At 44.5% G+C, this 12993-nt stretch overlaps 1 protein-coding gene across 2 annotated transcripts in view; it reads right to left on the bottom strand.

The window, feature by feature from the left end:
• LOC111252661 (uncharacterized) overlaps positions 1-12993 on the bottom strand; it is a 54326-nt gene that overhangs the window by 38621 nt on the left and 2712 nt on the right. The window contains exons 2-3 of one of the 2 annotated variants that reach the window (XM_086992399.1): positions 8478-8665; positions 1295-1787 (exon numbers count right to left, since the gene is read on the bottom strand). In XM_086992399.1, the coding sequence (XP_086848525.1) occupies positions 1295-1787; positions 8478-8665 (681 nt within the window). The remainder of the gene's footprint in view (positions 1-1294; positions 1788-8477; positions 8666-12993) is intronic. The other variant, XM_022810909.2, reaches the window with a different exon arrangement.

Here is a 12993-nt window from a genome sequence, read left to right as displayed (position 1 = left end):
ACATAGGTAAGTTCAGACCTGGACATAGACGGTTCGTCCCGTGCCGCGAGCTAGCCGTCTGTCTGATGGGACGCCTAACGGCGATACCGGACGCAAAACTCAAAACACCGAGGCGTTACCTTGTACACGTCAACGAAAAGCGTTGATTGAAACTTGCAGTCACATTACCAACTATGTATTAAACACTTCCAATTTGTTCGTCATACGAGCGGTGCATGTCAGGCCTGCATCTACTACCGTCTGTCTCTCTGTCTCTGAAAGCCGAATGCTGCGAAGCTGAGTAGAAAGATCGATCACCGTCATAGTAGCAATAGTGACTCGTTCAGACCTGAACAGCGATTGTACAACGAATGGGTGTGCTGTCGGCACAAAAAAACGCAGGGGATCTATGTCTACGCGGCACATGAACAATCAGGCCAACGTCTATGTTTCAACGCTGTCAAATCAAGGAGAACTCAAGCAAATCTCAAACAATCGCCATAGGTCACTTGGTCAGGGGGGCGCTCGTTAGAATGTAACTAATAATATACCATTTTCAGCTGTTTTTGTCACCGGGGTACAGTTTGTCGGTTGTTCGATTGGCGGTATTGATCACGCTGTTGCAGTTTTCATTAGTGCCACAATGTGATTTTTCCGTTCTATAGACGATTTATTAGAAAGACGGATGCAGTCCTTTGGTTGTCGCAATAAATTGTTATCAACAATTTTATTAATATTGTTATCAATTAACAGGACTAATATGAGTCAATATCTACTTCAAATATGAACGCATTTTGTTGCTAGCAATGTTCTGTACGGAAAATAGCTCTCTGAAATCCGTCAAACTTCGCACCGTTTCTAAACGGTTTACCTGGCTAATCACGATGCGATTCTTTTTTCTATTCTCAGCTATTATTATTATTATCACGCAGCTGTTACAGGCTGGCACGTATAAAACATTCTTCTTAAAACGGGCGCTTCAAAACAGAAAAGATGGCGTGCACCATAACCAAAAAATGGCCTGGTAGGTGATTTGGGTGAAAAAAAAGAGGCCAATATAGGTTAAATATTTTTTTTTTTTTTTTTTTTTTTTTTAGGAAATGTTGTCATATACAAGGTTAGACAAGCCTTTTCATAGAGCTTCTATCCTAACACATCCTTAACTCGTATTTTTGTCTTTCTGCAAACAATGATGAATACTCCTTTTTCAACCTACTATCGTTTCATACGGCCCATAGGTTGTTGTACAATGTGCGTGCTGCTATCTACGAAAACAGGGAAAAGGAAGATGCAAAGAAAAGCTGAATACACTTACAGTCATCTTTGATGCGCGAATCTGGCGCGAGGATTCCGTCGATAGTGTGTTTATGTTGTTTTGTAGTATTTCCGCAGGCAATGTTCGTCTGAGACTGAACAGGGCTAGTACTCGGGCCGAAGGTTAAAGGACTACTCGACAGTGGACTGATTCCCAAACTGGCTGGACTGTGATTATTCATAATGTCCTGGTTTAGGCCGAGCTCGAACATTTTTTTATCATCATCGCTCCCGGCTTCAGATGTACCATGCTCGTAAGCACCGCCACTTCCTGGCTGATCGCTACCGTTTCCACGAAGAAGTCGAGATATTGAACTGGTAGACGGTGCCGTATTCGAATCGCAAATGCCCTCTTTAAGCAAGCGATCTTTGATCTCCCAAGAGAAGATTCGGGGATTTTCTCTTCGATAATCTTCGATTCGTCGCTCTACGTCAGGTGTAGCGACACGAGGTTTCGAACCGCCTATTACTCCTGGTCTAATTGAACCGGTCTCCTGAAATAGTATACAAACACACAGTGGTTATCCTTTGACGTCACTTCCTGCAAGCATATGTACATCGTTAATTCCCATCCTATATTTTTTACAAAGGTACATCGTACCCATATGTTGTTCTAACATAACAGACGCACAACTTCTCATTAGAGAAACGTACATCGTAGCAGATCATATTGATAATTCCCTATGCCCCTTTGGGCCGCTAGACGCGCGTTTAAAGGTATTATTTTCAATTTGACATTGATCTACATATGGCAAGCCTGGAAACAGCAGTGTGTGTTTGGTTTATGATACTTAATGCAGTTCCGCTTTAATGTTGTGCAAAGTTGCCCCTCGTGAAGTGTCACGTAGTGTTTTATATTACTAAGATACTCCGCGCGAGTCAAGGTGGCCTCTTTCGTCTGAGCGTGATAACCTAGTTGTTAGTTCTGTGATTACAAAGGTTGTGTTGAGATTTGTTCTCCCCTTCGTTCGTGTTGTTCTTGCTGTTGTTATTGTTGTCGTTGTTGTAGTGAAGGTGAAAGAGACTGAACACACAGGGTGTTCCGCACCACCTTTAATGTTATTAATTGGTGGTTGCTGGCCCACGTAGTTGGTTCTTTCCTTTTCCCCGTAGTTGATCCTAGTTTCTGAACTAAGCGCTCAAAGCAGCGGCCTTTCGTAGCGTTAGCTAGCGAGATGAGGCATCCATGCGTCGCACACATCTTGAAATGAAATATTTTTGCCCGCCGTGTACTGCCGTGATCCACCAACCATAATGATGATATGCCATTTTGCCTCCAGCGCCATATATAGAAAGACACTACAAAGTCTTACTTTGTATGTTTGTACCTGCTATTCTGTTAGGCGATCTCACTACTACTCTCTGCTCGTAAGTAATGACTGAACACGCGCTGCACAGCGATCTTCTCACATTAATTGGCGAGAAAAGATAACAACAAACACAAACGACAGGACCTGCTATTATGATAACATTGTTGCTATTGCTGTCATGACAATGACTGACGAACTGCGCTGAAAGGACCAGCTGACCAGCACCAAAGGACGGCGTCCGTACAGGCGCTGGACGCCGGCTCCCAGCAGCCTTTGACCGGTTGAGCGGAACGCGCAAGGTATCAACCGACAGGTAGAGAAGCTATTGTCGTACGGAAGCGCAGAGCGGCAACCGCAGTCGCCAGCGGCTCTCTAACAAACTTGGATACATCTACTTCGCCTCCACTCATCCTGTTTTCTGCATATCATTTTTCATGTACTTCGCTCCTCACCGTTGTTTCTTCACTCGATACGTGCTTTCAGCTTCGGCTGTTCGCTGTACGGGTCCCGTCTTCGTCCCTCGGTGTGCAGTAGTTTTCGTCGTCGTCAGGGGCTAACGCCTAACCCGCTGCCATTAATGCTGTGCCCGAAATCGCCGCTACCACCAGCATCAGCGCCCATTTAAAATACTTACTTGTATTTATTAATATCAAAACAATTATTTAGCTGCTACTGGACAAAAACAATGATCACCAGGAAGAAGCAGAGCTAAGGGATGCTCTGGATGGGCAAAGAAAGAAGAGGGCGGAGGGGGATTCAACAGCAGCAACAACAGAAACACCACCGTCACACACAGTGGCGGAATGCAGAAAGATAGGCACAGTACACCAAAAAAAAAGAAAAACTAAGAAAGATGATGATCTACCATAAGAACGACCACCGTCGACGATAACAACGTTGACACGAGGGCAAGATTAAATCGGCTGCGTGGTACAAGGGCACCATCGTCACTACCATAAGCAGCAGCGACGAATAGGATTAACAGCAACAATTAAAAATAGAAACATAGTAACCACAATGATAAAAAAAAAAAAAAAAAAAAACAACGCGATCATCACAACTCTAAATGCCACAGACGTAACTCTGGCCTCTCAAAGGGGGAAGAAGTTGAACTGGGCGTGTAACCCAATCCCAAGAACAGTGCTCCCAAAGCGGGGCAATTTTTTAGTATAGAGCATGTACTATTCCGGCGTTTAAGCTCATTACCGACAACCAAGCGTCAGTAAACAGGGATGAAAGCAGTTTTTGAAAACAGGAGCTTCTGCTTTACAGAAGCGCGGGGTATGCAGAAACTCAGCGAAATTCATTGAAAGAGGTAGACATACCAGAGAACGATCCCCGTCGTCGGTACATGACGACATGACTGAAAAATAGTACGTTTCACAGTATACATCATCCAACTAGGATTAGTTGCAGTGCGTAATGATTGCCATAGGCCTTCCGTTCGTATCATTTCAGCGTAAAAGCGAACTCATGAGGCATTCTCAACACTTGAAGAACTCGTGCCTAGCATGTACATCCTCGCTTGATCAAACACAGCATACTCACTCATTGTCCTTAGCGTTAATAATAAACCAGCGTTTATGATAACTGATCTAGTTTTTAGTTCAAAGCTCCGTCTTCATGTTGTCACTTGATGCTCAATAACAATCATTAGTCGAAAGAAAAACACTGCCAAAATATCACCCCAATTACTAGCACGTTTATGACGATTACCAGTGGGTCATTAGAAAGCAGTAATCGCCCACCGCCTGCTAATATCACTGGCAGCGACGTTGTCGCGATCATCGTTAGACAGACGCAGACACGTACAACTACTAGAGACGTTGAAGCGACCATCGTTAATTCACTCAATGAGTAATACGAATAGTTACAAGCTGGTAATATCCTGAGCGTATGATCGTACAGTTGCCCATAGACCTCCTTCCTCCACCAACTCCAACACCGGAATTTATCTCTCGCCGGCCTAAGCGGAGCCAATTGATTAAGCAAACTCGACCAATTTGCCACTTAAGTGATCAATGCCGCTGCTATTGTTGTCACTGATGTTATTTCTGCTGGTCGAGTTAATCAATTTTTTTTTTATCTTGATGCTAGGCTCGTGTCCGTAAACACACGTCTGGTAGGCCTGTGGTCATCGACGCGTCACTCGTCGCCTCCGGTAGTCTGCGCGGGTCGAACGGTGGCGACAAACCCCAACCCCAGCGGAACGAGGAATTCATCACGAACGCTTGCTTATTCTTTCAATTTACGTCCTTATCTTTAGGACCACAATAACCATTTATCGTTTCGTGTTATTACTCTATGGTCCTACACGCCTGCTCTCACTCAAGAATGGAACTGTTGGAAATAGCCGCAGTCGGCAGGACGTGTCGAGTACGAAGGCCACAGTTTTGCAACAGGACACATTATGCTGAGAAACAAGAGACGTAAGCTGTTTTGTCCTATCATTCAGTTACTTGTAGTCACGGCGGTCTTGCAACACGCCTCCGTCATTTTTCGCTGCTGTTTGAGCTTTCGGCTTTACCTTTCGGCCAGAGGTTTTGTTCCAGGTCTCTGCGCCCTTCCTTAGTTATGTGCAATCTGCAGGGATCGGATTGTTGAAGAGAAACAGCCTATTATGTATGATACCGCGACGAAGTATAGATTATGTATTGAGTACGCCAGTGAAGCTTCGTATCCACAGAAGACGAACGTAGCCGTCACTTTTTGTCAAAGGCATTTGCCTCCTAAACCTTTACTCAGGCCGGTAGGTCGTCTTTACGACTCTTATAGTCGAATAGCCTTTCCTGGAAAATAACCCTGAGTAATAGAACGCCTTAAATGTAAAAGGGCACGTGCATTTGTATGCTAATAAACATGTTCGTTTGTTGATTATTCAGTTTCTCAAACGCTATATCCCCATAGAGGTATTCTTGAAGGAACTGCATCGAGGAAAATAATTTTGTAAACCTGAGCTGCTCAGAGATCTAGGCGATGTGGCCGCTGTTTCTCTAGCCATCGTAAAAGCAATGAAAAACTCCCGATTCCCTGAAGCGGACGGCGGTCAGTTTCAGCGCCCCCTGATATCACAGAAAGGTGTCATGGCATGGCACAGTACAAACATGTAAATCTGTCTTGAATTAGCGTGCAAGCAAATTTTAACAGAACGAAACTATTCAAGGGTGCCATATGGAAAATAATTGCTTATCCACATAGGCAACGAAAAATGTACTATTAAGATCCACACCCTTTATCGCCGCCACTTCGAAGCCGCACTTGACTACCGCTACTGCCAGCAGCGTGAGATGTGTGAGCATCAGGCACGTCTTTTCCCGGGACCAATGAAATACACGTGTAAATAAAACGACGTCGCGTACGAATCGATAGAGGGAAAGACGATGGAAGTGAAGAAAAGGATGATTTGAAGGTGTCAACCTTCCGCTTGAAGAGCTGGCAACTGACGTATACTTAATCAAGCAAACTAATAGTGACCTATATTTAATGTGACAAATAAAAGGATGATCAAATCAATTTCATACATGGGTGCTTACTTATCGAAAAGGAAAACCACACGAGTTTATAGAGTGGATCTGTTTTGACCAAGCTCTGATTTTATTGACTCTAACGATATATCTGCTGTCGTTGACAGCTGTCCTTATTGTCATGGTTAGTCGTTACTAAGCATACTGTTGTCCTTAACACAAGTCGGACCCCCGCGAAGTCTCGCAATAAGCATCGCCGTTGCCCCCTTAACCTGAACTAGGTTAAGTGCGAAAGTAGTAACATCGATTTGCTGAATAAGGTTTAATCATACGGCCACATCACTGCATCGACAGATAGCTACATTATGCTAATCTCTATTTTGTTTTCTGCCCAATTGAAATCGTCAAACACTTTTTTTTTTTCAAATAAATAAAGGAACAGGCATCTGCTCCGCTGTGTATGCGTTGCAAGGTCCTTGACGAATCCGCCTATTCCGATATTCCCATGACAGTGTCTTGGTAATCTCTTTCAATCTCGTACCCCCTTGAGAAACTGGCACTTACTATAACGAGACATCCAGGCCGCGCGGTTTATTGGGCTCGCGTTCCACCGGCAGCTTCCATCTAGCTAAGTATGTCGTTAGCGTGTATCTCGTTTCGTTCACTTTTCTAGGGCCTTCTTGATCTGCCAAAAGAGAGCCTTCGCTAGGTGCCGGCCGAATCACTGACGAATGACTGATGTATTAACTCCAATGAATGCCATGTTTTATGCATCTCCTTCGATGGCATGCTTTGGCATATGATTATTATCAAACGTTCCCGATCAACGTGTCCTTCGTGGTCGTTGATAGGATTAGCGATGACGAGCAACGGCTTGAAACCGCGCAAGCTATTCTCCTCCATCGGAGAGGTATTTCAATTCAAATGCGGTCACAGTTAGTACCGCTGCTGTTGCAGATGAACTCCAACTTGATGGATACAAAGCAATGAAAGCAAGCTATGAGATAAAGCTGTTTCGCATCATTGAGTCACACTTGGTGATGTTTCAGATTTGAACACGACCGACCGATTGATCGACCAACAGAGGCGATGCTTGCGGTCGCACCGCGTAGAGTGTCTTTCCTACCCTCTGTTTTCTACAGGGTCTTCGCTAAAATACAAGGACTTCTCTCCAAAACAGGACACAAACACGGTACCGGCCCGAGTTGCACAGTGCCACACAATAGCACAACTGCACTATATTGAGCACAAACAGTGGGTGCCGCTATCACGAAGTTCGTCGATGGATTTACCTGATTGAGTCTGGTAGAAGGAAAGCGAGCGCGAAAGAATGGAAGTGGCTGTTGGAGCCGATGTTTTAGAAACGCAAGGCTGACGCCTTCAACAGAAACAGCAGGTTAAAGGAAGTCCAACGCTGGTAGTAAATCTCTTGTAGAGGCCAGAGCTGATGATCTGGTGCTAGCGATGCGGGCTTACCTGGCCATCCGTCCAGTTGCAATAGCCCATCATAATGTACCCGCGAAGTGGGGAAGATCATAATAATGATCGTCATCATCGCCGTATAATGATATCCTCATGCAAGCAACAATCGGTTGTAGAATGCCTGCATGGGTGGTGCATGTATATATACCTGTACGTACGTGTGTGCGTATATTTATGCCCATCAACTGTACTGGACTGGACTATGCATCATTGAACTAACGATCTGTACCAAAGTCCCTATGGCCAGCTTAGTCTCCCGACCTGCCAGACCGGATATCAACATGTTATAAGGCTCCCCGTGGTCGCTCTAGGAGCGATCGCAAATCCTGATATGATTGTATAGCACGAAGTTTCAGCGAGTAGAGTATGGCTGTTGCTGAAACGGTGGCTAATCAAAGGTGATTGAGATAGGATATGAAAGGACGACACCCTCACGAGGTCAGAAATCATTTCTGTCTAATGATGTGAAACCACTGTCAGCTCTTCAGCTTTGTAGACACAGACTCTATAGTAGGAGCTTATACTATGCTAAGAAACTGTACTATAATGTGATAGAAGATAGAATTTCGATCAACAGACCGGATCGAAGGTCCGACCAGATCGCTTGTCAAGTCATTTTACTAACGAATATAGTATACATATATACAGAAGCCATTTAATTTCAACAGATCATGTCTGACGTCAATATGATTAACAACAGACAATTGAGATGAAATGAGAAATGTAAAGCAGTCATCCCTTCGTATCTATGCTGTTGTTAAGCTTGTAAATATATTGGCTCACAAAAGCATGGGATAATCTGATATGGCCTATTGTTGATTCCGAGCGTTCACATATCCTTTGGTATCGATGCGTCAGGTTCCTCGATGTGTATCGACCATGCATAGATACCAAAGAGAAATGTTATTTGAGGCCTGTTTTTTTTTACCTGATATCTATTGAGGATCTTCGATACACAGCCATGCGAAACACGAAGCTGTCTTGAAATAATACAAGGTCGAACGCCAGCAGCCGCCATTTCAACAATTTTCAATCGAACATGGTTCGGTAGAGGACGTCCATTAATAAAGACTCCCCCGAGTTGATTAACGCGTCCTTGACCGGTGAACGGAAAACCTGCAAAATCAACAATGATTGTTAACACGTATTTTAGCGTCAGCATAATCAATCGTAACTTAGCCGTGCGACATGCATACATACAACAGACCTGCATAGAACTCTCTCGGTTTTTTCCTGAGTCCTGTCGCCAAGTACGGCAATCATGCATGTTTTCGACTTCACGGCCTCTTACACATCGCCGTTCTCTACCATAGCAAAAACAATAGCACGTTATGAACGCTATTGCCCAGTAGTTAAATGAGCTTGAGAAGCTGGATTCAGTACGTAACCATCTCTTAGCCAGGCAGATCGGGCGCTAGGTGCTCGCGCTACGAATCTCAACCGAAGCTCAGGCGGTCGTGCGACGAGAAAAATTACTAGGACTATATTGGATCGATACGTCGACCCAATCGGAGCCGACACTGACGTGCGATTGGTCCACCAATCACTTGAAAGATTTATGCTTAAACCCTTAGGGAGAGAGATCTTCACCTTGACGTATCTACAGTTAGAGACGGCTGCACACAGAATACGCACGCACACGTATACGTATGAACAGACACGCACCAAGAAACATGAGACGCAAACCATGGCCTCTTTCTTTCTATCGCTCTGCTCTAAACATGACAGCCTCGCAGAAATATCGTCGATTCCCAAAGACTGATCGACTTAGTCCGTACCGAACGGATTGAGTTGGGGCCGTCGTGTTCGGCGCCGGGTCACAACTTTCTTTCAACACGCGACCGTAGCAAGCAGCGGCGACCGCCCATCGAGTAGCTCGCCGTGGCAATTCAACATTTGCCGCCGTGCGTCAGACGATGAGATCAACTATACGCAACAAGAAGCGAATCGCGGCTCTACGAGCGAATCAGCGCAGATTCGAAAACCGGTAGGAGGAGCGGCAAGCGACCGAACAAACGTGTCAGTAACCGCAAGACGGCAGCAGGCTTAACCGGCGCTCGCCGACGGACACGTCGAGTAGGAAACGAAAAATGAGAGAAAAAAAGCTCCAAATAACACGGGCAATAGTAAGCAGAAGTGGATGAACCTAACAGGATCGACAGCAGCAACAACAAACGAAGAAAGACGCACGCTTGTGAAGATATATTCTATTTTATTATTACGATTAACGACATGAGAACACCAAGCGGCAGCTGCGTTAACGCCGGTGTTCCGTCTTTGAAGACTATCAACGGCCAATGCTGCTACATCCGAGGCGCAGCTCAAAGGCCCGTCGCCGCCGCCGCCGCCGCCGCCGCCGCCGTCATCGCACTCGTTGGTCAAACTAACATCAACAACAGCTAAGAACTACTACAAATATCACTGCAGCCACTATTGAAGTGGCAACAGCCGGTCGTCACCGCAGACGGCGACCCGCTCGCGGCGGCGGCCGCTGCTGGTGCCAACCTAACAGGAAAGAAATGACGATAAAAGAGGACGAGCACGCTAAACAAATCGGACATTCGCCAGCAAATAGTTGTACCGACGAACCCAGCCACGGGATGGGCAAAGGGCCCCATTTCGCTGAAGCGAACGATGATGAGGTGTCTATGGTGCGTACTGAGCACATGTAGCGTTTAGGTGTCTGGGTGCATATGGATCTGGGCGAATATGATCTATGTATCTTGTTATGCAGATCCGCAGGGCTTAACAAAAGCGGACGAGGCGAGAAAGCGAAGCCGATTCCAGTCGCAGGACGCGGCCATCCTAAACGGCAAAATTCACTATTACGTCTACCTCTGCGTTAAACGCCCCCAGTAACAGAAGCGACAACAAACACCTCAACTACAGAAGAAACATGAATAATCCAATAAATGCAAAAAGGTGAACGAGACTTGTACTGTGGCATTTGAGGCTCGTTTGAAGTTATTTCTCGCTTAAAATCTGGAGAGAGAGAGAGAGAGACAGAAAAGTCAAGGGTTCTGCGGTGAATATGGAAAGTCCAGAAGAACTTAGGGGCGTGAAGTGGTCATCACAGAGCTGGCAATGCTAGAAGGCTAACATAATGTCCCGTAGCGGATCTATGGGGGCAGTTTGCATCGGCATGTAACTAGCATCGGAGGGGCTCGGCCTAGTCGCAAACCCACAGGCCGACCGCGCGTATTAGAGCAAACTACAAAATGGCTGCAGTACAGCTTTTCAGATAACAGGAACGAAACGTAAATATTCGGATATTATATTGTTTGTGAGCAGACATTCTTGAATCAACATGCTTAACTGTGATATTGTGCCGTTGCACGTTGAGTTCAAAGACTAAATCAATTTTCAAGTAGTTCTTTCGGACAGCTGGCCTCTGGTACGGAATACAATGGGTTGAATGACCGGTTTTAGACCTAACCTCCAAATGTCCTTAAGTAATACCTACCGTAGTCTGGCAGTCCATAGTTAAGTTCGATAATTGTGTTCCCTTCTAAATTAAACACAACTGTAGAACTGCTTTCAATTGCTAAAATGTTAACTCGTTCTAAATAAGAGATTAGAATGAATTAATCATTCAGATTAGCGAAATTAATTAGTAAATAAACTAATTAAATGAAAGTATATCAGTAAATTAACTGGTATGTTCAGGTGTAGTTCGCGACAAAAGTAAGGGCCAAGGTTTCGCATTCAACCTAGCACCAACTTTGCTTGATATAGGATCGATTATCGAGCAGCTGACTGGGGGATCTTGGAGCCATCTTGAATCCAAACTCTGGCGCTGATTTTGATCGATCCCTTCGGATATTTTTATAAATTCATTCTCAGTTGAAATCTTAATCAAATGTTTCAGTTGACGATGGAACGTTTACCTCTAAACGGTGATTAGGTCCTATTTCCTGTCCTTCAGTCTCCACTACCTCTCTCAAATACTACTACTCTGTCAAACTGTATTATTAATTTTATTTTAATGAACTGTTAAGTGTCCGTGATTTTTCTCGCTCCATTCGCGCTGGATCTCTGTTAAAAGGTTCGGCTTCGTAGGTATTTGTACAACTATTAAATCTGTTGACCTTATATGAAGAGGCTCAATACAATGGTGATCTATGAACCTGCTGAGCGTAGGTAATTTACGCTTATTCGTTTTTTGGGGGTTCAGGCGCCCGTTGACCAAGACAACAGCGCTCGTGCTCCTATTTACAGAACGACATACGTTTAAGACTACAATGGCACATGGGCGTCCTGCCTTCTTTAGGATCACATTGGGAGATAACGTAAAGTTTCAGGATAGTATAAACAGCCAATTCGAAACTATGGCTGGCAGTGACCTGAACCAACCGGCTCTAGGTAGCAAAAGAGTCGATTAACCTTAAACAGCTTATCAGATCGATTATTATCAGATATCAGAGCGATTTGTTTAGCAAAGGATTGTCTCAAGACTTCATTCTTGAGCTGACAGAGTGAAACCGAGGAAATAATAGCCTGACTCTTTGAAGGTACTCTTTTACGTATGCAGTGTTTGCCGTATGTTCACGTAACGCTATAGAAAGAGGATTACATGATGGATTTCACTGATTAATTATGACTTACCGGTGTCCTCATCGTAGGGTGTCAGTCCCGTATTATATCCGTAACAATGTTTAGAAGCCATGACCTTGAGTATTTAGTCTGGTATTACAAACTGAACTACGCTTTGTCTTAACTCTCTTCCAGGTTTCTTTCTAACTTATCACTTTGTCGCTAGTTCCTTGCCATTGGATCGGATACGACGTTGCTAAAACAAATGTATGGACAATTAAAAAAGCAAACCTCGTCACTGTGTCACCTTGTTTCATCAATTGCTAATGGAACTTTGCTAGCAAGTTCAAATTTGGCGCCGAAGTTGTTCTTGTTTCAGACAAAATATCTGACATGAAAATGAGCTGATGCAAGAACCACTGCTGGCCGAGTACGGACCTCAGAGGGTTGATTACTACGAAAGGGCTAGTCGTTGTTGTTGTCGCTGGGGTGCGATTAACTAAAACGACCCTCACCCCCTAGCGAGTTAACACCTGTTCAGATTTCAGCTAGAAGCGCATCCAGAGACCCAAATAAAATACTTCTTGAGCTCAGCGACACGACTCCGCGGACCGCTTAATGATGTAAAGCCAAAGTTGAGTCAAGTCTGCATTAAACAACAATTCTGAACATTTAATCAGGATGAGAGCCCGTAAGGTCGACAGTTTTAAATTTATGGCCATGCCGTCGATATTATCAGTCCTCTTCAACTGTGGAACGTACTGTAGACTAGACATGCCAAAATCATTAACCTTGGAGTCCAAAGGCATAATATACTATAATTTTTTTTTAACGTTAGTTATCATTCCTATAGTAGGGTCATTTTATGATGGTGATATCTGCATGATTAAAGATTGATTGCTGAGTAGAGA

Source organism: Varroa destructor, unplaced genomic scaffold, assembly GCF_002443255.2.
Source record: "Varroa destructor unplaced genomic scaffold, Vdes_3.0 BEIS01000006.1, whole genome shotgun sequence".
Classification (NCBI taxonomy): domain Eukaryota; kingdom Metazoa; phylum Arthropoda; class Arachnida; order Mesostigmata; family Varroidae; genus Varroa; species Varroa destructor.
The sequence above is the reverse complement of the archived record's forward strand: the minus strand, read 5'-3'. Positions and strand labels throughout refer to the sequence as shown.